This window comes from Cucurbita maxima, unplaced genomic scaffold (genome assembly GCF_002738345.1).
Source record: "Cucurbita maxima cultivar Rimu unplaced genomic scaffold, Cmax_1.0 Cma_Scf00053, whole genome shotgun sequence".
NCBI classification, from domain to species: Eukaryota; Viridiplantae; Streptophyta; class Magnoliopsida; order Cucurbitales; family Cucurbitaceae; genus Cucurbita; species Cucurbita maxima.
The window spans coordinates 579,776-604,292 of record NW_019272069.1 but is presented as its reverse complement, the minus strand read 5'-3'; the positions used below and the strand labels follow the sequence as shown (position 1 = coordinate 604,292).

The 24,517-nt window shown below is 33.9% G+C and overlaps 5 protein-coding genes across 5 annotated transcripts; 2 read left to right on the top strand and 3 right to left on the bottom strand.

The window, feature by feature from the left end:
- On the bottom strand, positions 1 to 2,444 carry LOC111471487 (bidirectional sugar transporter SWEET3b-like). Its single transcript, XM_023117194.1, has 6 exons — positions 2,352 to 2,444; positions 2,241 to 2,277; positions 1,461 to 1,683; positions 803 to 964; positions 549 to 668; positions 1 to 288 (listed from the first exon to the last, which is right to left on the bottom strand). Exons 1-6 carry the CDS (start codon positions 2,392 to 2,394, stop codon positions 100 to 102), a joined length of 774 nt encoding a protein of 257 aa, XP_022972962.1. The 5' UTR covers positions 2,395 to 2,444; the 3' UTR covers positions 1 to 99.
- A 3,184-nt stretch (positions 2,445 to 5,628) lies between these two features.
- LOC111471570 (transcription factor TRY-like) lies at positions 5,629 to 6,555 on the top strand. Its single transcript, XM_023117305.1, has 3 exons — positions 5,629 to 5,911; positions 6,047 to 6,134; positions 6,244 to 6,555. Exons 1-3 carry the CDS (start codon positions 5,857 to 5,859, stop codon positions 6,347 to 6,349), a joined length of 249 nt encoding a protein of 82 aa, XP_022973073.1. The 5' UTR covers positions 5,629 to 5,856; the 3' UTR covers positions 6,350 to 6,555.
- A 796-nt stretch (positions 6,556 to 7,351) lies between these two features.
- Positions 7,352 to 12,046, bottom strand: LOC111471551 (mitochondrial carrier protein MTM1-like). The gene is made up of 11 exons (XM_023117277.1): positions 11,981 to 12,046; positions 11,518 to 11,791; positions 10,740 to 10,829; positions 9,796 to 9,924; positions 9,540 to 9,599; positions 9,259 to 9,429; positions 8,740 to 8,839; positions 8,547 to 8,641; positions 8,306 to 8,455; positions 8,077 to 8,135; positions 7,352 to 7,834 (listed from the first exon to the last, which is right to left on the bottom strand). Exons 2-11 carry the CDS (start codon positions 11,767 to 11,769, stop codon positions 7,696 to 7,698), a joined length of 1,245 nt encoding a protein of 414 aa, XP_022973045.1. The 5' UTR covers positions 11,770 to 11,791; positions 11,981 to 12,046; the 3' UTR covers positions 7,352 to 7,695.
- A 4,015-nt stretch (positions 12,047 to 16,061) lies between these two features.
- On the bottom strand, positions 16,062 to 17,262 carry LOC111471560 (ethylene-responsive transcription factor CRF1-like). Its single transcript, XM_023117292.1, has one exon. The coding sequence runs from the start codon at positions 16,955 to 16,957 to the stop codon at positions 16,154 to 16,156; it is 804 nt and encodes a 267-aa protein (XP_022973060.1). The 5' UTR covers positions 16,958 to 17,262; the 3' UTR covers positions 16,062 to 16,153.
- A 3,890-nt stretch (positions 17,263 to 21,152) lies between these two features.
- On the top strand, positions 21,153 to 23,757 carry LOC111471561 (myosin IB heavy chain-like). Its single transcript, XM_023117293.1, has 4 exons — positions 21,153 to 21,517; positions 22,442 to 22,760; positions 23,103 to 23,161; positions 23,435 to 23,757. The coding sequence occupies exons 1-4, from the start codon at positions 21,256 to 21,258 to the stop codon at positions 23,470 to 23,472; spliced, it is 678 nt and encodes a 225-aa protein (XP_022973061.1). The 5' UTR covers positions 21,153 to 21,255; the 3' UTR covers positions 23,473 to 23,757.
- Positions 23,758 to 24,517: the final 760 nt, after the last annotated feature.

The following is a 24,517-nucleotide window of genomic DNA, read 5'->3' as shown; positions in this document are numbered from 1 at the left end:
GTTTAGTAGTTGAATTAGTAAATTTTGTCCTTAACAGTAACACTAGATCATAAACGTTTTCATTGCCATAGCTCAAAATGTTCGTATAGTATAGGTGTACTAAACTTGGGAGCTATTTTGGTGTGGAATTTGATGTTGATTATTGTTCTTTTCGATGTCCCAATTGGGCATAGGCTCTACACAACCTTCTATCTCCTTCACAGCTTCTTGTTGATGTTCCTTGTTCCTATAGATGCAATACAGCACAAGTTGAAGCAATCCCAATGGGCTTCCCACTAGATTTGGAGACTGCAAATTATTTAATTCAAACTTTCGCATGTTAATTTCGAACGGAATCGTTGTTGACGTTCGAAAAATAAGTAAATAAATATTTTACGAATCAACATATTATTTTTATTAAAAAAATTAGATAAATGACCCGAACAATTTTAATCAATCCAACCTAGAAAATTTATAGTTGGGTTGGATTGATTATTTGGGTCGAAAAAGTTATAATTCAAATCATTTTCAAAACAAAATATGAAAAAAGGATTGTAGTAAATACAAACCGCAAGGAAGATATCATGGCTAAGGAGTCCGTAAGCCAACCACATGGAACTTGCAAAGAACGAAAATAACGACAAATAAAATGGCATAAACTTGACACTCTTCGTCTTTATCACTTGATTCTGCATGACATAGAAAGAGGATGATTTGTAATGAACTAAACTTTTGTTCATTATCGAACGAACATGAGTTTAATTTAAATATAAACGTTTAGAGAACTAGAAGCGAGAACATGACCGAACCAATGCTAGCTTACCATGGCTACCAATGGAGCGGCATACATGGCCACAGAAGCAACAAGGCCAATGCATCCCACAAAGAGCTTACGAAGATGGTGAGTATGCAGAACAAAAGCAGAGATCATTCCCACACAGAAGAACACTGTAAGAACTCCCACCAATCCCAAAACTGCCTTCTTCTGCACACATTATTTTCAAATCTTTTACCACAAATTATTATTATTATGATTATTATTATTATTCGGGGTCGACCCGTCACTTAACGTTATGTCTTTAAAATATCGAAAGATGTGATTTTGATAATGATTTGAAAAGATGTAATATAGAGACGTGAAAGAGACTTATCAACACCCTATAGATATTGGGGAAAAGAATCAATTAAAAAGTTTGAATCTTTTGGTTTCCATTATCTTTTATTCAAATTTTAAAAAGGATAGTGTATATTAAATTGTTGGATGGTTATGAATTAATAAAAATACCCAAAGTAATATTAAAAAATTTTGGAGAGAATCTTTGGATTAAATAAAAATTATTAAAACACGAGAGACTATGAACGTAGACTAAAAAGAAAAAAGAAATAAATCTCGAATAGCGAGTGGCATGTTTGGATAAAACGAAAAAGTAAAATGTTTACGAAACGGGATGTAAAAAGGGAGTGGGGGTTGGTGAACTTGCCTTTGGTCGAGACGAGGCAAACGAGAAGTAGATGAAGATGAAGGAGAACTCGAGAAGGATTCCGAGGCCATTAATGGTGACAACAGGGAAGTTCTCCCATCCTTTGCTTACAACTGGTAAACCATACCAAGTGTAAAGAAGACAGTTCATTAGGGCAACCATGTATGGAACACATGAAAACTCCTCTGTGCTCTTCTTCTTTATAACCCTCCAAAATGTCAATCTGCATATACACAATACAATTTCAAAAATATTTATAAAAAAAAAAATTATTATACTAAATAACTAGTCTAATTTTATGCCTTAGTTTTGATATAATATATATATATATAAATAATGTAAGCGGGGAAGCGGGGTTGGGTGGGACAACAACAAGGAATATAAGCTTTATCTCTAGCCTCGTTTAACTAGCTCGTTTAAACAGGGATTTCTCATCCTATTTGGATCTGGTAGTAGCAGCTCAAGCTCACTACAGTTTTTCCTTTCAAATTTCTCCTCAAGGTTTTTAAAACGCGTTTGCTAAGGAGAGATTTACACACTCTTATAAATAATATTTCGTTCTCTTTTCCAACCAATCCACTGTCTTTTAGGTACCAGCGTCCTTGCGAGCACTCAAGCCCCTCTTTAATTGACGTGAGATCTCATAATCCTTCATTTGGAGACCAGCATCCTACTAATACTCGTTCCTCTCTCTAATCGATATGGAATGAACATTTGTACGACCCATCTTAGAACAGAGTTGGATTAATAATAAGAAGAAAGTTGGGGAAATTTGATTACATGGGAACAGTATAAAGCAGCAAAGAAGCAGCATTTCCTGCAACATATAATTAATAATAACTTAGAACATAGAGAATTAATTGAAATACAAAAATTAAAACTAGAAAATACCAATCACTCCAACAGCCATGCGAATGGGACACAGAGATCCCATGATGTTTTTTTTATTATAATTATTTTAAGGTAATTTTGTTTTGTGTTGAGAACAAGAGAGAGCTAATTAATTTGAACTCAAAACACAATTGTTTTTGCAATGGATGTTTAAATAGAGAGTGGAAGGAATATATAACATTATTCTCGAGTGCCACATTCACTACGAGTGGCATTACTTTTTCTTAGAATATCGAAAATTTATTTAGACCAAAATATCATTTTCGTCTATGTATTGAGAATCACTTGTGTACACAACCCGTAAAAAACAAAATCCCTGATCCTATATCAATAATTCCATTAACGTATTAGTTTGATTAATCATTTTATGTCATGCGGAAGTTGGAGTAGCTAAAAAGGTTTAACGTGCTTGAAAGCTACAGCAAATTATGGTGTATTTTATAGAAAGAGAAGAGTTAGTGAATTAATTTGATTTACTAATGATGACTATGCTAGAGACGTAGAAAATAATAGGAGGACTTCATGCCTGTGTTTATGATGAGTAGCTTGGTCTTCTGATAAACCGTCTATGATCCACCTTATCAACCATAAAAGTTGATCTTGTTGTGGCTACAACTATTTGGATAAGAAGATACTCAAAGGATGGGTCATTCTCAATTAGAAGGATCAAAGCTAACGTGAGATAATGCTTCAACTATCAAGTTGTTAAAAAATCCAGCTCTACTCCATTCCCAGAACACAAGAGTAAGATTTTACTTCTTTTTTTGGAGACAAGTTACCAAAGAAAAAGCGGTTAATTCTGAGCTTAGCCATTCTATGCCAAAACTTTACAAATAAGTTAGAATGTTGAATAAAAATTAAGACATGAAACTGTTCCGACTGTATTCTGGTCCCAATTTTCATTTCAGGTCAACTCAACACCATTCTAGGTCCTAATTTTCATTAGAAATTTAAATGCTTCAATGATACTTTAGAAACGGTTTATGTTGGCGAGAGATAATACTACAACTTTGGAAACAAAATATATATTTTTTAAATAGAAACGACCCAAATTCAAAATATATATATATATTTGTAATTTGGTATATTATATAAGGGACGAGAATATCTTTTAGATTGAGTCCACAAACAAAACCATGCGAGTACAAGTCCAATGAAAATAACTTATATTATCCGAGAGATACAAGAAAATTGTGGTTCTCTACCTAAATTAATGTCGAATGAACTATAAACTAATTTAAAATTTGAAAACACGAACAAAAAAAATTAACTTTTATAATTTTAAATTAATAAGAAAAATACAACAATATAATATAAGAGTCCTTAGAGAATAATTCCATAACTGTTGAAGTATATTTGATATTGATTAACAAATGGTTCATTAACACATTACTTTTAAATGTTCTTCAAATTGATGTTTCATATTTAATCAATGTTCAACTAAATGAATAATTCAAAAGAACAGCATATTTGCAAATGGTTGAAGCATGTCTTTTTTCTTTCTTTTTTTTCCTTTTAAAATTATATATAAACTTTTTTTTTTTAATTTTTTTATAAATGAGTATTGCTCGAACTCATATTTTCTTTGAAATATATATGTTCATAAAGTATCAATTGGTCGAACGATTCATAACTCATATCTACTAATACCACTTAAAAATAAAATAAATTTATTAACAAGAATGGATTAAAATAAATAGGTCCCATTGGATTAACGAAATATTTATTTTTATTTTTTTATTTTCAAAATACAAATAAAAATTCTTCTCATTGTCGTTTTTTTTAAAAGACGACATGATAAGATAGATGGAAACTATTCTCGATATAGAACTATTAAACCATCCCTATGACCTATTCATTGGCATCAATATTCTTTTTTTTATTTTATTCTTTTTAATGACAGTGTGTCCAGTAACATGTGTCGAGTGATAGAATTAACAAAAGATCTCTCGGTTGAGAATATATGTCTTAATTAGTTAAATTAGGTTCCTAACATTGCCCGACATTAAATTATATGAATATATATCCATTTTAAGTTGAACAACTTGTAGGGTGTAATTGCATAACAATTTCAAACAAGGTAATAACAATTTTGACCATAGAATAATGGATGATCATTGTAATTGCATAATGATATGGATGCATGAAACCCACCAAAGACTTGAAAGAAATGGAGAGCTGATGATGAAGTCAATGTGTGCAGTAGAAATTAGAAAGGACATGAATAATTGAGGCTATACCCTGACCAAACCAGAGAGAAGATGAGTGAATTTTAAGTGGGGAAAAGGAACACAAAACTTTTCTTTTTGTTTTGAAGCTGCTTTGTGTTATACCATATTGATTTTGACATTATTCTGCTTGCCTTCCACCTTTTCCCACTCTATGCTGATCTTCCATTTTGCTTGCTTGGATTTCTTCAACATCACACTATTTACTCTCCATCATCACACTATTTACTCTCCATCAATGCGGATGCCTACCTAAAAAGGACAATATCTGCTAGCGGTGGGTTTGGAATATTACAAATGATAACAGAGACAAACACCGGCCGGTGTGCCAGCAAGGACACTAGACTCCAAAAGAGGGGTGGATTGTAAGATCCCACATTAGTTGAATAGGGGAACAAAACATTTCTTATAAGTGTGGAAACCTCTTTCTAATACACGAGTTTTAAAATTTTGAGGAGAAACCTAGAAGGAAAAATCAAAATAAGACAATATCAGCTAGAGGTAGGTCTAGATGGTTACTATACCATTGGCCCCCCGACTCTCTCCTCCGGGTGTGTAGAAGTGAAGGGGTCCCTAAACAGACAAAATAATTTTGTATTCATTTCTATGTCCTAGCCTGGGGGAGGGGGCTGTTGCAATTGGAATACCGAGCCCAAATAAATGCAGGATAAGATGTGTCATATCTGAATGTATGTGTGTGCAGTGTAGAGCAGTTGGGGAGAAGGTTAGCTGAACTGAACACAGGCACTACTAGACCACTTCCCCACGTCCCCAACTACCAGTTGAGCATAAATTTTGGGTTGGATTACAAACTCTGCACTGCCTAAAGCAATCAGTATGGAGAAAGAAGGTGACGTATCAAAGAGTTTTAGGCATCCATTTCAAGTTTTGTTGGTGGGTGCTGAGTTTTTTGGCATCTCTTAATCCTAAAAGAATGAAACTACTACAAGACCTTCCCCCCGAGAACACCTCTCCCTCNCTCTCTCTCTCTCTCTCTCTCTCTCTCTCTCTCTCTCTCTCTCTCTCTCTCTCTCTCTCTCTCTCTCTCTCTCTCTCTCTCTGTAAGTTGTCAACTACAAGTCTACCAACCAAACAAGTCAACCAACAAACTTACTTCCCAAAGTTTGGTGGGCAAAAGAGCATATAGGCATTCACATAAACTTAAATTTCCCTGTGGATGTTTCAACCCTCTCATTACAGTTTTTCCTAAACTTCTGTCATCCTCAGTTCTCTATCTTCTTCCTGTTTCTGTGCTGCCTCTAATCTTAAGAGGAAACATGAACAATCATCGCCAGCAGAAACATGCCAAACTCCCTCCACTAGAATCTGAAGGTTTTAACTCGATTGTCTCTACTTTCCATGTCCTATTACTCAATGCTGAATTCGTCTCTTCATGATCTTCTCACTTTCTTATGATATTTGAAGTCCTACTTCCTTTTTATGAATGTGTGGTTTATTATCTAACAGAAGTCAGCAGCACTAGGTGGCAGTTTATAACTATGACAGCACAAGAGGAAGATCTTATCCATAGAATGCATAAGCTGATTGGAGATAGGTAAGTTGGGTTCAAAGAAACCCAGATTTTTCAGCAAGAGTGGAGATAGATTCTGCTCCATCTCTCCTTCTAGCATCTGAGTTACTATGAAAATGGCTTTTCCTTTCAGGTGGGATCTGATAGCAGGCAGAATTCCAGGGCGGAAACCAGAAGAAATAGAGAGGTATTGGATAATGACTCACCTTGAAGGGTTTGGAAAAAGAAGAAGAGGATGAGAGAGACAGAGAGATATAGGCAGTGAGGGTTCAGTCAAGAAGTCTTTAAAGACTTCTAATGGGTTCTTTCCTTCCTCTTTTGAGGTTTCCCTGAAGAAAAGCATGTCCTAATAACTTTAGTGTATTGCAAGTACCCTTCTAAGAACACATGGTATGGAACTGAACTATTTTTTTACCTATCAAATAACACAGCAGAATTTATAAAGCAAAGACTTCTCGGTTTATTGTTTGTGTGTGTGTGTGTGTGTGTGTGTGTGTGTGTGTGTAAGGGCGTAATTTGAACATGTCCGAGTCTAACATGTGAGGTTGACTGTTATATTTTTCAAACAAGTTTATAAGGAGAAATAAAATAAAGATTACCTAAAGATCAAGCCATAATAACTCCTTTGCTACTGTTTAAAAAGAATTATATGAACAGTTGATTTCATGGGCTCAAAAATGAATGAGATCCGCTTCATTCCCAATATCATAATGATTTGGTCAGCCATTTCCCTATAAGGTACAGAATTGCTATTCAATTCTAATCTCAAACCACAAACAATTCAAATCTTCAATCATTAGCCTTTTCAGATGCACAAAAGATGGCTGACAGCAGACACGCCCATAAGTTCAGTCCAATAAAAGTATATCTTTCCCGAGAAACAGAAAAAGAATGCAATGAAATGCCAATTCTGAAACAACCCAGCTTTACGTGTAAGAAGGATATATTTTAATTGAATATATGGAATATCTCTGTAAAAAAAAAGTTAAATAAGTACATGAGAATTGAGAATTTACTCTCACCTACGGATATTTTAAGCACATGGATAAAGATATGAAGGGTATTTTACTTGAATCTACAGAATATCTCAATACAAACAGTTCAATAAAGGCTAGAGGGGAAAATTTACTATGATGTATGAATATTTAAACAAAGATGAATGTGTTGCAAAGGATTGGAATGAATGATGAAAAAGAAGATTTTCCCGACTGAAGTGGTAAAAAAGGGAAGAGACAGAGAGAGAGAGAGAATAATATTACTTTTAGGAATAAATGAAAATGTCACAAACTATTCAGCTCCATCCGAGCGACTTAAATTAGTTTACGCTTCCAAAATTTGTCCACCCCTTCTGTAGTTTCCCTTTTTTCTTTTTCTTTTCTATTTTTTTAGGGTGGAGGTGCAATTATTTATTCTATCTGCACCTATTGGCCTAGACAAAATCTACAAAACTGAGATTGTATACCCAATGTATTTCGTTCGCATGTTATGATATCCACAGTAAGCCAAAACGAAAACGGCCCTGGTTGATGAGTTTCTCCTATGCACAGCTTACACCAGAAGTAGGTAAGAAGCAGTTCTTACCCTGTCATGAAGCTGAGGTTGGATATTTGTGATGAAGAACATATTTCACAACTTCGTAAAATGATACCACTATCCCAACTGATGGGCCTGCACGGCCAACGCGCGGTCCAACTCCTGCAAATAGTCCTTTCAGCCCACCATCCCTGGTTCAGGTTCAATTCAATTTTAGTCAAATACAGCAATATCCAATCGCTTGACTTTATTAATTAAAGCTACAAAATAAAGCTGCTTTAGATCATATATTTTTTTGCCACAATCAATGTGATAGCTCATCAGAGATTAAATAATGGAGCCCTTTCAAAATTTTCATGCTTGATGATGTCTTTCTAGTGAAACATCTCTATGAAAACCTACTACAATTTAATAGTCCGAAGTAGTGAAATACCTCCAAACCTCCATCAGTGTCTGCCTTGTTGTCATACTCAGTGCCCTTACCGGATCCTTCTGAAAGTTGCAAAAGAAATAATAAAAAGATGAATAACATGGATATGTGGTGGTGGTGGTGGGGGTGGGGGTGGGGGTGGGGGTGGGGGAGACCAAATTACCTATACTTGGAAATAGTTCTTCAGTATTAAGAAAATAACAACAGGCAATATATTTAGAACGGTAAAAACCTCTATCTGTCGTCGGGTTTTTGCAACATCCAGGGGGCATGTAGTGGCAGCAGCAAGACTTCCAGCAGCAAAACCAGCAGAAAAGTTGGCCCCAAACACAGTGGCTGCACTAGCGTCGTCACCTACCAATCCAATGAGTTTCTTTCTGACCTATAAAGATGGAAGAAGCTCATTTAAACATTGAGTACAGTAGGTTACAGAATAATAAAACCTCTCTACAGCTGGACGGCTAAATTCTCACTGGTTCAAGGGTTGACCAACAAATTGCTGAGAATGGAACATCACGTGCAAGCTGCGCCCCCATTCCAGTCCATAGGGCACGGTAACTTTTTGCTGCTAAAGTTTCATTAACAGAAATAAGAAACAGCACCTGAATTTGAACAGATGTAAAGCACATTATTAAACAAATTTGTATACATTAGAAATTAACTTACAGGCGGCTTCACCATTTGTGCTCTTAACATTGGAGACGATACCTAGTAAAGTCTGCCAGACTCCAGGCGGCTTTTTGCCAATTTGCATCTCCTTCAATGCCTATACAGAACCAAATGAAACATATCATTCATTTAAATGAATGCCACAACGCGAACAACTTCCAACTAATACTTAATCGAGCATGTCAAACTCAAAACACACAAAATATGCAAACACAAATAAATACGATAGCAGATTTTAATTTAAAATTACTGAAAAAAGAATTATAATTAAGTTCCGGTATGATAACATTTTTTCCAGTTGATTGTTTATGAAAAATTAAACTTAATTTACTACCCAATAAATTGCTTCTTTTTTTTTCCCTTCTTTTAGAAAAAGACTTCAGGAATCCTAGCCAAAATAAGAAAAATGACTATGATTTTGATAAAACTTCAAAATGTAAACCAGTTGCCAAATAGAGCCAAAAAGATGAGCAACACCCTAAAGATATTTCAGTTATGATTCCAGGTGCTCATTACCTGCATGCGAGTTCTAGCAAGCTCTATTGGATAACAAGTTGCACAAGCCAAAGAACGCGCCAATGCCCCAGCAACTAAAGGAACATAAGGAGAAGCACTATGAAGATTTCGGGAAGTGATCTCTTCTAACCAATTACGGAATATGTCATAGCAAGGTAAGTAGATTCCCACCTGTTCTTGTAAATAAAATAGACATTAATCATTCCTCAGATAACAATATTCATGAACATATAAGTATTCAAAAGGAAACTTAAGATCATGGGAATAATATGAAGTCGCACCGTGGGAACAGCAAGAGCTAGGCCAGCATTTGTGCCTCTCCACAACCTCGCAAATCCTTCCTGTGAATTTCATTGGGTATTATGAACACTAAAATAAATACAAAGTTCATAGCTTACTTAAACTGAACATCTATTCTACAAGCCAATTGTGTTACATCATTCAGTACCAAAAGCTGAAGTAGTCCTCAAGTGAAACTACAGAAATGAATCACGGGTTTATCCATCGGTCAAGATTAACAAGAGAAAACTGACCAACCTGTCGAATAATTTTGTAAAAAACATCCAATGTCCCTTTGTACTGAAAACAATCTGGAGGACATATTGCTACTGTACCATGAATCCCCGCACGTGCACATGAAGGAGAACACCTTAAATCTGCAAACATCTAGCACCGTATATAGCAATCAAAGATTTATTCGACTATAGAGGGAAATCAAATCCAACAAAAAGCATTACAAACATAAAAATATTCGAAAATAAAAATTTCAAAATGAAGCAAAACATTTAGAGTGAAATTTGATAATATGCTGATAGCTCCATACACCATAAATTTCATGCCTTTCTCGGAACAATGCCATTCCCCGAAGGCATTAGCGAAAGCAAGCCAGTAAAATGGAATGACACAGAGTAGTTCTTCTCAATCAATCCATAGTTATCAACTCAAATTGTAAACTTCCAAACTAAAACTGGGGGGGATGCTAAACGGGTTTAGGTTCTATGATGTGATTTAGAATGAATAGCTTTTGAAGTGAAACTCAATCACCACTGAGAGAAAAAAAGGTAAGGAATTCATTTCTAGCCTAGAAGAATAAACACAAAGTCACCGAAGTTTTACTGTTTGAAACAACCATTTGAATGAATTCGATCTAATTATACTTTTTTTCTTTGACCAGAAATTGAATTCAACCTTTAGCAGGAGAAGTCTGAAAATAGCCTAACAAATATTACAATCACATCATGTTAACTACAGACGATATACATGTATGGAAGATTATTTGCATTGAAGAATACAAAAAAATTAAAAATCATGTAAAGGGAATGAATGCCTGAAAACTATAGTAATTTGACAGGCATCAAATATAAATACACTGTAATATCATATATCATGCAGCAAAAACAAAATAAAAATAAAAACTGCAATTAGATTCTAAAGGAGGGACATCCAAAAGATAGAAGCAAAAATGAATTGATGGAACCAACCGTGTTTGGTCCAAAAAATGCCATGCGACTGGTCAAGTCACTAAGTGGATGCGAATAAGGAACACCTGCAGCTTGAGCTTGCAACCTTGTCTAATAATTCAAAAGGCAGAGAAATTCATAGACTGCAGAATATGCTGGGGAGGCCAAATATGTATAATTAAGGTTGCAGAACAGAAACAGAGCAGCCCCATCCATATATATATATATATAAACCAGATCATGACATTGATTCAAGGTCCAAAATAGTGTATACGAAATTTTAAGAAGATGGGCAGACACAATACATTCTTTTCCATGGGTGTAAAAATAAAATTTTTTAAAAATGATACGATGAAAGGACTTCTCAATTGGTCACCCAACTTAATGCTACTTTTGGCCAAGCAAGCTTAACCGTGGAATTTCGATTGGATACAATGGCATTAGTATTGGTATGATCGCACCCAAGCTCACTACACTTCAAACCAAATTTTTTGGCTTCCTCACTCAAACTTCATCTCGGTAACCTAATTCCTTGTTGTTTTATCATCATTTTAAGTTTACCCAAGCATCATATCATCTCATCTCATATCAAGAGTTATTAAATTCAAAATCAACAGTAACACAATTGAAATTTTGTTAAGTCCAAGACAAAATTTGTAAATTATTATAAAACTTAACAGCTTTCTCTGTCGTTATTTCTCCACAGTTTTAAACAGTATGAAAAATTGTAAATTAAAATGGAAATCTGACTCAAGTATCTAAAACATCAACAACAAAGAGAACTCTGATTCAACATTACCTTTGCAACATCAAGAGGATTTACAATTACAGCCGAAAGAAAGGCAGCTCCAGCAGCAGAGAAAGCGCGTTCTCCAAACCCTAATTTTCCATCAGAAGCAGTATGACTCGAAAGCTGAGACGCAGAAGCAGAAAGTCGCACCCCATCACTCTTCACAGCCAACATCGAAGAATCACACCCGTCAATCTCAATTCTCTGAGCTTCCTCCTCCAAGCCAATCCAAGAATCATGCCCTCGCTCCGATTTCACCATCCTCTACGCCAACGAGTTCATCCTGCACCAATCGAACAATCGCTTCTCAAATGAAAAAAATAACAACACCAACAAAAGAGCAGAAACCTGATTGCGTTAATGATTAGAACACAGGAATTGCGATTGAAATATGAATTTGGAGAGTGGAAAAAGGTAAAGAAATGAGTTCTCCAAATTCCTTGGAGAACAGGAAAAATGGAGGAGGTCTTACCAGACGGAAGAGGAACAGGAGAAGAAGAGAAGAACAACCTAAATTTCTCTTTCCACATATTTATTTTTTTCGCTTTACATTTTTTAATATTCCATTTTAATTTAAAAAATATATATTTAAATTTAGTTCGGACTATTTTTCCATAAGAGCTTAAACTTTTCAAAAACCTACTCGAGAAAAAAATCAGAGCTTAAACTGATTAAGGCATACATACTCGAGAAAAAGATCAGAGCTTAAACTTTTCACGTCGACAACTACAACTTGTTGGACTCGAAAGAAGAAAATCCAATTTTAATTGGCGTATGGAGAGGTGTGGAAATAGGAGGTGAAAAATCAAACAAATGTCGCTTTCAAGTTTTTGAGTGGCCAAACGGCAGCCACACGCTATGGAAACAATCGGGAGTCAATAGGCTTGCATTTGAAACTCTCCACTTATTTTCAAGCTTGCAATTGGGAGCTAGGGTTCATACTCTTACAGTTTCAACGACATAGTCACATAATTTACTTCACTTATAAGAGTGAAGACTATACCAATATAAATTGTTCTAGTAAAATTTAATGTCTTTGTTTTTGCTGGCAATAGAGGTGTACATGAGCCCGATTGAGTTGGGTTGAAGGAGTTTTTTGGACTATCTCTCGGTCACCTTCTCCTCTCTCCCACGAAGTTTCGTAGTTGTTGGATGTTCGTGGAGGTAGATTGAGAATTCTTAAAATTTGATTTTTCGTAATCCCTCTTTGACGGCGACGATGACGAATCATGGTGTGAATTCTCTCTGGAGGGAATATACTTAGGTCGATGAGGGCTTTCACGGTTGATTTGCTCAGTTTAGATGCAAGGTTGAGGGTTTGAAGTCGCGGGTTTTCTCACTAGAGTTTTTCTTCGGTTTTTTCTCTCTCTTTCGGATTCTTTTTTTATCTCTTCGTTGTAGTGGTCTAAGAGACTTGGGCTGATTACTAACATTCGTGTGGCGATGGTTGAAGGTCGAGGAGGCATTGTGAGGGGTCGGAGAACATGATTTCAGGCAGTCCGCTAGTTTTCTGGCGACTAAGTTTTTTTTTATTCCGATTCATTACAATAGAATTGAATGTAAATGAAAACAAAAAAAAAAAAAAAAAAAAAAAAAAAAAAAAAAAAAAAAAAAAAAAAAAAAAAAAAAAAAAAAAAAAAAAAAAAAAAAAAAAAAAAAAAAAAAAAAAAAAAAAAAAAAAATATATATATATATATATATATATATAGTTACTTGCACACACTTGTTTATTATTAAATGAATAATTGGTTTATTTTAATTATAAAATAAAAATAAAGAAGAGTTGTTAAGAATAGCATTAGGATTGAGTGCAGAGAGCCCCACAGTAAGATCACGTGCACCACCTGACCGCCTCAAGTGGATAGTGGGGTCCAGTGGGTCGCACGCCCAAGGGGACAGCCAATGGGAGCTTCTGGAGTGGGCCCCGCTCTGTTTAAATTTATGGTCAGGCGCTATACACGTGACACGTTGAGGAGGACCGACCGCCCCTAAAATTCTCGAGCAAAAAAAAGAAAATAAATTTTAAATTTCTTATTTACGTATTTATTACGTATTTATTACGTACTTAAAGTTTAATATATATATATATATATATTAATTTAAATTTTAATAAGTCACTAAATATTTATTTTTAATAGGTTATTAACATATTTTACGTTTTTTTTTAACACATATTCCAAAATTTAAAGCTTAGGATTTTATTAAACTATTTTTTAAATTATAAAATATCGAATATATTAATAAATTCTTATATATAAATTAAAAGTTCAAAATTCAATGGACGTTTTTGACCGATTACAAACAAAAATAAAAAATTTAAAACTAAATTTATAATTCAATGGATTGAAGTAATAAATTTTATAAATTATTAAGATAAAAAAAAATATTAAGAAGAAATTACCTATTTTGATATAATTTTTTTCATTAAACTTCGAAAATATCCATTTTCGTTCTCAAATTTTGAATTTTAATTTATTTTAATCTACAAACTATTAAAATATTCATTTTAATCCTTACTATATTATTATTTTTATCTAATATGTATTTATCCATTACTTATGTAAATTGAAATATGTATATTTAAAATTAGGTCGTTAAATTTACAATAAAGATAAAAGATTAAAATCAAATGATCTCAAAGTTGTAAATGAATCATAGATCAACCAACACGGTCTATAGCAACGACGACGTCTAATCTGATTAAAAGATTTTATGTCTATTCGTATACGTTCACTTAATTTATAAATGCATGTTAAACATCTCGTTATAAAATCATTTTAAAGGAAAGTAAGATTTGGAACACTTGTTTAAAATTCGAATTACTCAATAACCAAAAGCAATCCAGTCAAATTTAAATGTTTCTAAACTACATAAAATTATTAAAAGTATTTATAAAAATAAATAGAATTTCAATGTAAAATTTAGGGATATTTTAATGTAATTAATGTTAGATGAAAGTCCCACCTCGACTATTTTAAGAAATGTTCATAAATTTATAATCAATTAATACTATCTCCGATAATATGAGACTTTTTAGGAAGCCTAATTAATGTATTCATGTACATCATATATATATATATCATGTACATCTAGCAGTGGGACTTTTGTTGTTGCACATCCTCTAGCTCGACTATATTAGTCGCGGGATTAGACTGATTCACTCTGCGTAGATTGACTAAACGTAGACAGCCTTCCACTGACAGCAATTTTCTTTCTCGTTATCGTTTTACTAATAAGATAGAAAAGGCAAGCCAAAACCAACTCTTAAAAAGTTGCTAAACTCGTCTCTTAGAGTTAGTTTGTGAGATCCCACATCAATTGGAGAGAGTAATAATGCCACGAGGACACTGGACCTTGAAGGGGGTGGACTGTAAGATCCCACGTCGATTGGAGAGAGAACGAGTACTGGCGAGAATATTAGTCTCGAATGGAGGTAGATTGTGAGATCCCGCATCAATAGGAGAGAAAAATAAAGTCTCGAATAAACTTAAAAAAGATAATATTGCTAGCAGTGGGCTTGAGCCGTTCTAATATATAAAAACCAAATATTTAATATATATATTTTTAATCATATATGTTAGGTGGTCAATAATTTCATGCGACCATGCCTTACTTTTTATTATTATTATTATTATTTTGTCCTTTGTCCTTATTGACTTTTCACTGGAAATTTTTAGAAAGCCCTCCTTAAGAAAATAATTAAATATACTAATAATATTAATAATATTAGTAATTAGTAATAATATATATTAATGCTATATAAAATATTAACATTAAATTAATCAAAATAATAAAAAAAATGTTGATTTTAAATAACTTAGAGTCAAATTAGGTTGACTTTTTATTATTATTAATTAATTATAATGGTTCAAGACAACTAATTCACAGTTGTATTTTAAATTTACATATTTAGAATGTCTTTCTTTTTCTTTTTTGTTTTAAATTTTTTTTATAAATCTTCGATATTAAAAATAAGCTTGGAAGTTAGATACTCCAGAGATAGGCAAGCGTGTAGAAGATTTCTAATATATAATGAAATAATTAAAGTAAATTAAAAAAAAAAAAAAAAAAATATATATATATATATATATATATATATAATTTATTAGATGGTGACGATTTTTCTTTTGAATTTAGGAGTCTAATTTTTTTTCTAGAGAACTCTGTAGTGAGTAGATATGTATCTGTTCGATGATAAAGTCTCACATCGACTACTTTAGGGAATGTTCATGAATTTATAATCAAAGAATACTTTTCTCCATTGGTACGAGGCAATTTGGGGAAGTCCAAAACAAAGTCATGAGAGCTTATGTTCAAAGTGGATGATATCATATGATTGATAAAAGTGGCTCAATTATATAAAATCTTAGTTTAAACTCTTTAAATTATTGCAAAATATAAACACAAACATAATCAAACCAAAACAAAACAGCTCTATTATTACAAGAGATATAGTTATACAAAAAAAAAAACAAAAGTTTAAAAGTAAAAAAAGTATTATTCAAAAATTGGAATAGCTAAAAAAAGAAAAAAGAAAAAAAAAAAACAAAAAAGATAGATTCTATTGCGGCGGCCGGAAGAAAATCTGCCAGAAAATCGGCAGGCTGGCGGCATCACATTACCCGATGACTCTGCAGCGAATTCCTCATAGGACCACCAAAGGATCCGACCCCATCAAAATTTCTTCAAAATAATCTTCTTCTTCTACTTTTTTATTGCACTCCGCCGCTGCCACCGTTTCCCCCGAGCCGCCTCCGCCGCCGGCCCATGGAGTTTCCGGTATGGGATTTGCTTGGTACTCGAGAAAAAAAGGCGGTTCCAAAATAATCGATTTGAATATGTCGTCGGAGAAGAGAAAATCTACTACCGGAGATACGTCGGCGGCGGCGCCGTTTACGGTGCCCCGGTCCGACGGCAAGCATTCGACGAGGTGGGTTCTGTAATGGAGGACCGATGTCGGAGAAGAGAGATTTGTCGAAGACGATGGGTCGTCGCAAGAAAATGGCGGCGGCGGCGGCGGCGGAGTGGGAAAGTTGGTTAAAGCTGTTGGTCCTCGGAGCTTCACGGCAGCGCTGTCGTACGCTATAGCGGCCTCCTCTGCTGTGTCGTAAGTCCCTAACCACATCCGTACACGGCGGTCAGAGTCCCGAATCTCGGCCGCCCATTTTCCCCACGGCCGCCGCCGGACGCCGCGAAACTTCCTCACGTTACCCGCCTGCTTCTTCTTTTTCCTTTTCTTCTTCCGGCCACCATCGTCCGCCGCCGTGCCGATGGTGATCTCGCCAACATACCGCTTCACACGGCGGCGCGTGAAATTCACCGCATCTTCGTCACTGGATGACGAGTCCGTAGCGTCCGGGTCAGTCATTGAAATCCGAACAATTCTCGAACCGACGTTCGTCCGGCTGGCGAAGTTTCCAGGTTTCCGAAGAATGGTCGGAGCTTCCATGGCGGAATCTCCGAAATTTGTTCTAGAGAGAGAAACCGACTGAAAAAAGAGAGAGAGAGAGTAAAGAGAATTAAAAAGTGGCTAAAAAGATAAGAAGAAGAAGAAGAAGAAGAAGAAGAAGAAGAAAAGGTTCTGGCATGGAAAGAAAAAATTACAGTAGAGAGAGAGAGAGAAGTGGCATAGAAGAAGAAAGGTCAGAGATTGAAAAGAAAGATGAGATTTTGAGAGGTGGGATTTGTTGTACTCATTTTGTTCATCGAAATTTCATAACCAAAGTGAAGAACAGTGGAGAGAAATTGAAGAAATCGAAGGTTGCAAAGTGTAATAATTAGGAATGGTGTTTTTTGAGTGTGTTGGAATTTGTTTATATAAATTTAGTATTCAATATTCATGTCCCAAAATCCAAATTTGGTAACCTTAATAATAATAAAAAATGCAAATTTTTAGAAATTATGTTATTATATTATACATAATTAGGTTTATAGAAATGTTTATTAGCAACGTGTAGACCAAGAAATTAAAGTGAGATGGACACTAAGACAGGTGCTACGATTTGAAGTGTACGTATTTTATTATTTTATAAATAACTAATAACCATTTTATTCTAATATTTTTTTAAAAATTTAATTAATTTTTTTTATTTCTCTTTGAAAATTTAAACTTTTAAAAATTTATTACAGACTTAACGAACTAATTTCAAAGAAAAATACGGTAAATTAAAAAAAATATATATATATAAAAGAAAATAATAAAAAAATTAGAAAAAAATGAGAGAGAGAGAGAGAGAGACCGTACATCTCTGGGGTGTTTGTGGAGGGGCTCTTTTACCGAGATACCCCTACACAACCCCCAACGTCCCTTTATTATTCGTGTCCTCTTCCTCTTTTGCCCACAATCTTTTTTTCTTTCCTTTTTTACTTTATTTTCTCGAACAAATTTACTTTTTTATATCAAGATTTGACTAAGATCGATCATGTCTAGCTTAAATTATTTTTTTTTGTTGATCAAATATCTAAGATAAGAACACTTAATTGAGATTCGAATCACTCCATAACTCAGATTGATCATGTCTAGCTTGAATAATTCTACCTACAACCTAAACTACATAAAATTGCAAAAATATATTAACCAAGTACTATATTTTATCTGTTATAGCTTTGAAAAGCCATAAACCAAAGTTTGTCCTTTCTAAAGTTTATCTCGACGTTTAAACTAGAAGAACCCCGAAAGAAAATATTTTAAATATTTAATAGAAACAATTATTAAAGTTATAAATAAAATGGAAATAAGCAAGATCTCGTATAATTATTGTACTTGACCCTATTGGACTAGTGTTGATCTCATTCATCATACCATATTGAGCTGACAACGCTCTCATATTTGCCAATATTCAACTTTTTCTAATAAAATGGTAGTGCATCTCCACATGCTTTGTTCTAGTATAAAATATCGAGTTTTTTACTAAGTAAAGCGCAAATTGGTTGTCACAGTGATGCGGTATTAGATAGTTAACTTTCTGGTGCAAATCCTTCATTAAGAGTTTCAGCCACATACTTTTAGTCGATGCTTTGTACTTCACTTTGTAGTTGACAATGATATTATTGGTTGTCTTCTGATGCCCTAAGAAACTGTTCCCGAACTGTGCTTAAACAATACCTAGTACTTAATCTTTGGGTATCATGGTCTTCTGCATAGTTAACATCACAACATCCAACTAGCTTGCAGTCTTAGCTTCTTTTATACAAAAGATTGTAGTCGATTGTACCTTTGACATATCTCAAGATATGTCATTCAAATGGAGCTTCTTCGGACTTTGCACGTACTGACTAATGACTCCAATTATATTCTCAAATCTCTTTGGTTGGTTCATGTAGATTTTGTGGTCCAACTTTGTGTAAGAAATCATTTTTCACATCCATCTACCATAATTTCCAATTTTTATATGTTGCAAGTATTAGCGGGACCTATTGGTAGTGATTCATCATAGTCTACATATTGTTGCGAGAACCCTTAAACTACAAGTCGAGCCTTATATCTCTCGATTGATCCATTTGGACGATGCTTTATTTTGTAAACTCACTTGCAAGATATGTGTTTGACATCTCTTAGTCTTGACACTGGTTCCGAGGTTTGATTTTTCTCCAAGGCTATAATTTCTTCCTCCATCGTTTTTTGTCAAGTTGAGTTTTGTGATGCTTCTTCATCTTCTATAATAACCACGTTGGCATACTTTTTATTTGGCTTTCAAACTCTTTATGATCGTCTATGTTGTTGAGGTGTGGTTTCCTTTTCACTGGGTTAGCTTGGTTAAGTCACTTCTTGCTCACCAACATTAGTGTCACTTGGATCTTCACTTGACCGAAGGTGTGTCGTTTGCTCCCCCCATCTTCTGTTGTAGAATTTCTTCAATGTTGTTCGAGTCTTGTAAGATTTTCTCTTGATCGACAATCATGTGATTTGAGCATCCTGAACCAATGATTCAGTCATTTTCATAACCAGTATGCTCTCCTATCATCGCTATGAGTGCTAACACGTCCTTTTCTAATGAGCATAGTACATTTGCATCTCACTCCTCCTCTATTTCGTTTTTGGAGGTTGCCACATTACTTTTGATTGACTTTTTCTTTGACCAATAATTCTGACTTGTGACTCTTCTTTTGCAAATGCCTTCAATTCTCTTTCCTTGAGAACTTTTGTTGTTATTGTACTGTGTTCTCGAGGGTTGTATTTCACTTTTAGTTGACGATTTATTGTTGTTTCGACTTTCATTTGTGAAGAGCGCTCCTTTTTCTCCCTTGAGCGTAATGCCTCCCATTTACTTAGTCATGACTTCTTGACTCGTTAGCAAATTTTTGAACTCTACAAGTGATGGTTGACCGAGCTATCCTAGTACTGCAATAATGAAGTTTCTATATTCTGGTCACAATCAGTGGATGATGATTCTCTTCATTCGAGCTTCTTGAATGAAGAACTCTAAATCTAGTTCAGTAATCTCTTGACAAATCGACTTGACCATGTGGAAATATTGAGCAATCGTTATGTCAAATCGTGAGATTGATAATAGTTCGTTCTCCAAAATTACCTTGAATCGTTCTTCTTTAAAAGAACTTGTTTTAAAACTTTTATTTATCCACAATTCATAATAAAAAAATTTCAAACAAACCAACACAGTTCTAAAAGTTGACCAATAAAACATAGATTAATCCATAATTATTCAAACAAACAATTAACGGAAGCTTTAAGTAAAATGTCTCACACCAATAAAGATAGTATTATTTGATTATAAACTCATAATCATTCCCTAAAATAGGATTCGAACTTAAGCGTGAGAGATTTCAAATACTATCCAAATACCAATGAGCAATATATTTTGTAAGAGTAGGTCAACTTGAAATTTAATCCAAAGAATTCAAAACTTGAACTGAATCTATTGGATTCTAGAAAATTAATCCAATTCAATTCGTAATAATATCTAACCCAATCCAACCCGTTCGATGTCTTGCCATCCCAAATGTGTTCCAACATCTCTTTTTTTACTATGGTCTTCAAAGCAAACATTACTTTATCTGCTTTGATTCTTCATTTGTGAAAGGAGCCATCAGCAACTTCTGGTAGAAGCGTAATGTTGCTTCTGCCAATGACTTCCCAAAGGTCTTGTCATTGTAGATAGAATGTCATGCATGTGGCCCACATGTTGTAGTTGTTGCTATTAAGTTTCTTTATTTCTACGGCGATTTGGAGATCACTCATCGTGTTAGCAGTACCTTAGTAATGCCAAATCGTCGTAGAAATATACAATAATCTCAAGAAAGCGTTTCTGACATGGAAAATCAGATTGAACTATAACCATAGAGCATCCTATGAATTCCAAGATATTAGTTATCTATACCAACCTTTTCAAGATATTTGATTATCCATACCAATCTTGTTCTAATACGAGATTGTCGAACACAACTCTTTAGTGGGAAACACTCACACCTTTATTAAAATCAATTAAGAAAAAATTGTAAGACATAGACGACAAAATGTCTAAATTTTTATTCTTAAAAATACGTAAATATTTTTATTCATAAAATATCTAAATTTTTTTCTTAATAAAATAAAATAAAAATCTAAAATGTAAAATAAAATAAACCTTTTTAAAATTTAGAATAAAAAATAAAAATTGATATTCATATAAAATGCTTCATTTCAACATAGCCCATAGGCAGTGACCGCAATTTCTCGTTTCAGAAGTTGAGGGTTCGAGAGAGAAACCCCTTTTTTCTCTCGCTGAACCCCGACTTCGAACGATTTCAATGGACTCCAGATCCCGGAGGCGGGTTCACATCGACGATCGAGCTCCGTCGGCCGGAGCTGTGGAACGACAGGACATATCCGGAAACGCCGACGATGTGCAAGGATTGAAATTGCGACCCTCCGATGGGAATGTGACCGAAGATCAGGAGCCATTCATGGGCATCAAGGTCCGTCGAAAAGCCTCTCTCCATCGTGATTACAAGGGGGATTACATTGATGTGCCCTCGAACCAATTCTTGATGAAAATCTTGAAAAAACAAGGTTAGATTTGTACCTACCGCGTTGATATGCCATTATTTACGGTGTTTTTACTGTATTTCGTCTGTGAAATTTGTAACTGTAGTTGATTGATTTGACGTTGTTCATCCTTGTTTTTGAAATTGTATGTCGATGATAGTTTTTCATATCCGGAATTGCGAATCTATTACTTTCTTAGAGGACTTTGAACCAGAGACCTCGCCCTCGCCCGTGAAGTAAATCATCGCATAATAAGGGGGAGATGCTTGCTTTAGCATGTTTGAAATTATTGTCTATTTGGACACCTTGTATTATGTAATTCCTAAGAATATAATGCATTCCTCTGTATTATTTAGTTTCCTTTCTGAATTTATGAAGAAATAGAATTCATTTAAGCTGGCTACTAAGCATTTTGTATGAGTGTTTAGTGCGGATGAAAATATGAGAGCTTTTGTTGGGTTGTATTTTGTTGGATTTACTTGGACTCTTTTGTTTACAATTTTGTTCTCGGTTTTCTGTTTTTGGAAATTATGTTTATTTCCTCACAACTTCATTACTATGGTTTTAAGAGAAACATTTGAATTCTTAGCTTAATTTAAAAATAAAACATAAGTTCTTAAAAACTATTTGTTTTAGTTTTTCAAAACTTGGAATGGATTTTGAAAACTTTGTTGTAAAGTAGATAACAAAGAAAATAAATCCATCGGAAACCAAAAACCAAATGTTCATCAAATAGGCGGTTAACATTTCTTCCAATGGCCCTTGCTCTTGCCGAATATTATGGTTTATGTTGCTCCATAGCAGCCGTTTTGAATTGGTGCATCATTCATACATGGGAAAATGAATTGGTGTGTCGTTTTGAATATTATGGCTTCTTCCAACGGCCCCTACTCTTGCATTCTATCTCATAATCCATAACCAATTCTACCATGTGTGTTATGCGTGCAGGTGAACAGAGTGTGCTTTTTTCTGATAAAGTTATGAAATTCACTGCTACTGGGAAAATGAAAAGGCGGATTCTTTTAATAACGGAGTTCGCTATCTACATCATTGACCCAGAAACTGATACCCTTAAAAGGAGGATTGCCTTGGCTGCTGTAGATAAGATATGTTTAAGCGAACTGAGCGATAACTTTCTTGCATTTATAATTCCAACGGAATATGATATACTGATGGCAAGTACTCGGAAAACAGAGATTGTAACAGTTTTGGTTGAAGCGTTCAAGAGTTCCTCTGATTATGAACTTGAGGTTGTATTCTCCAACAGGTAAATTACATTATCTTTTATATTTATAACTCCCATTTCGAACTGAATAAAACAGTTAATGCGATTTTGCTATTTATTTGAGCATATTGCACGAATTGTGAAGGGAGGGAGGCTGCATGAGAATGAGATTGCCTAGAATGTTGAACTTTTGACATAATTGTAAAATTTTCCATTTTGCCTTTGACGAGGAGAGTTCTATTGCTCGATTTAGAGCACATCGTTCTCTGAACTTATTTTGTTACCATTTTAGACATCCATAATTTTTCTTTGTTCACAAGCTTTTCTACTTGTTGAGTTGTGTTATTTGTGTGCTTTTTCTAATTATGTGTTACATTCTTGTAGGTTTGGATACAATGCAGGTGGTGAACTGTTAAAAGAAGTTCAATTCGAGGAAGTCGAAGGTATGAATAGCATTTCTTAGAGTAGAATAGTGTCCCGTAAATTATTTGATGTTCTTTAATATGCATTATTCTCTTAATTTTAAAATTCAAAACTAAAGTTTTATTTGAAAAATGAAAACTAATTTGTTAAAATAAATTATTTTTGAAGTTTTTATAGAAATTTAGCAAGGAAAACTTACATAAACACATGTTCCTCAAAAACTAGAAAAAATTTGAAGGTGGAACTATTTCGATCAAATTCTAAAGTTCTTTTATTTGTTCCACAACATACAGGCGGTGTGAAAACAAGAATTTTAAGGAAGCAGGATTGATTTATGATTGCTTTATTTGTGAGTTTCTGATAGAAGCAGATTGATCTTTCTCTTCTTTTAGAAGAAAAAGGTTTGTCAGCCAGTTTAGTGCTTGGTGAAATTGAAAAATTGTATTCCTATGGCTTAATGCAAAGTTTTAGAATGATTTTGTGGTTGTTTTGAAGTGTATTGGTTATTGTAATTGTTCATTGTACAAAACTAGACTCGGGATCTTTGGAATTTGATTTTGTAGATTCTTGAACTGTTTGAATGGAAATGGATTGAAAATTGTATTGATATAAGAAACAGGAAAGTTGCAGTACCCAAAGCTTTTACTTTCTGTTCGAGGACTAGTTCGAGCAAGTCTAGAATGAACCCGTTGAATGTTGGTTTAGTAGAGTTGGGACTTTTAAGAGAGATAACCAAACAAGAAGTTGCAATGGAACAAGTGATGTTTAATACTTCTTTTTTTCACGTTGGTCGCTAGAACATCTTGTAATTATGACATTAGTCTCATTCTTTTAGCCTCGACTCATTTTTATAGCTAGTGTTAAACTCTTGGTCTTTTGTATGCTTTCATTTTTCAATTTCAATTTTGATAGTCTATAAGTTTGTAAGCTTTTAATTTAAGATTTCAAAACAAGTACGAATTTTAATGTTATGTTTATTAAATTTATATTTTTTAAAAAATAGTAAATATATGATTGAGGAAGTTAAATTGATTTAGTCTTGAAATTTAGTTTCAAAAGTTGTTTATGACATTGTTTTAAAACAATTTAAACTTTTAGGTTGTATTAATTGAAATCTTAAATTAATAACCCCTCTGTTCTAATTTCATTTTAAACCGTATAACTTTCTGCAAATATTTTAGAGAATAATAATTTTATATAAACGATTTTGAGTGGATTTTAAATGAAATGGAGTGAAAATAGCTACAAATCCCTAATAAATTATCTAATGTAGTTTAATCTAGGATTTTCTCTCTTTTTTAATATTTAAATGTAATATATTAAATTTAAACTCAATTCTAAAATCAAATAGAGAAAAAAAAAAAAAAAAAAAAAAA

Excerpts from the sequence above, each read along its gene's own strand:
- LOC111471560 (XM_023117292.1), bottom strand. The coding sequence starts at position 16,957 with ATGGAAGCTCCGACCATTCTTCGGAAACCTGGAAACTTCGCCAGCCGG.
- LOC111471561 (XM_023117293.1), top strand. The coding sequence starts at position 21,256 with ATGGACTCCAGATCCCGGAGGCGGGTTCACATCGACGATCGAGCTCCG. Across the intron at positions 22,761-23,102 it reads GAGGTTGTATTCTCCAACAG|GTTTGGATACAATGCAGGTG; the intron begins GTAAATTACATT and ends ACATTCTTGTAG. Across the intron at positions 23,162-23,434 it reads TCAATTCGAGGAAGTCGAAG|GCGGTGTGAAAACAAGAATT; the intron begins GTATGAATAGCA and ends CACAACATACAG.
- LOC111471570 (XM_023117305.1), top strand. The coding sequence starts at position 5,857 with ATGAACAATCATCGCCAGCAGAAACATGCCAAACTCCCTCCACTAGAA. Across the intron at positions 5,912-6,046 it reads CCCTCCACTAGAATCTGAAG|AAGTCAGCAGCACTAGGTGG; the intron begins GTTTTAACTCGA and ends ATTATCTAACAG. Across the intron at positions 6,135-6,243 it reads CATAAGCTGATTGGAGATAG|GTGGGATCTGATAGCAGGCA; the intron begins GTAAGTTGGGTT and ends TTTTCCTTTCAG.
- LOC111471487 (XM_023117194.1), bottom strand. The coding sequence starts at position 2,394 with ATGGGATCTCTGTGTCCCATTCGCATGGCTGTTGGAGTGATTG. Across the intron at positions 2,278-2,351 it reads CATGGCTGTTGGAGTGATTG|GAAATGCTGCTTCTTTGCTG; the intron begins GTATTTTCTAGT and ends TATATGTTGCAG. Across the intron at positions 669-802 it reads CCGCTCCATTGGTAGCCATG|AATCAAGTGATAAAGACGAA; the intron begins GTAAGCTAGCAT and ends TATGTCATGCAG.
- LOC111471551 (XM_023117277.1), bottom strand. The coding sequence starts at position 11,769 with ATGGTGAAATCGGAGCGAGGGCATGATTCTTGGATTGGCTTGGAGGAG. Across the intron at positions 9,430-9,539 it reads TAGCTCTTGCTGTTCCCACG|GTGGGAATCTACTTACCTTG; the intron begins GTGCGACTTCAT and ends TTACAAGAACAG. Across the intron at positions 8,642-8,739 it reads CACAAATGGTGAAGCCGCCT|CAGCAAAAAGTTACCGTGCC; the intron begins GTAAGTTAATTT and ends ATGAAACTTTAG.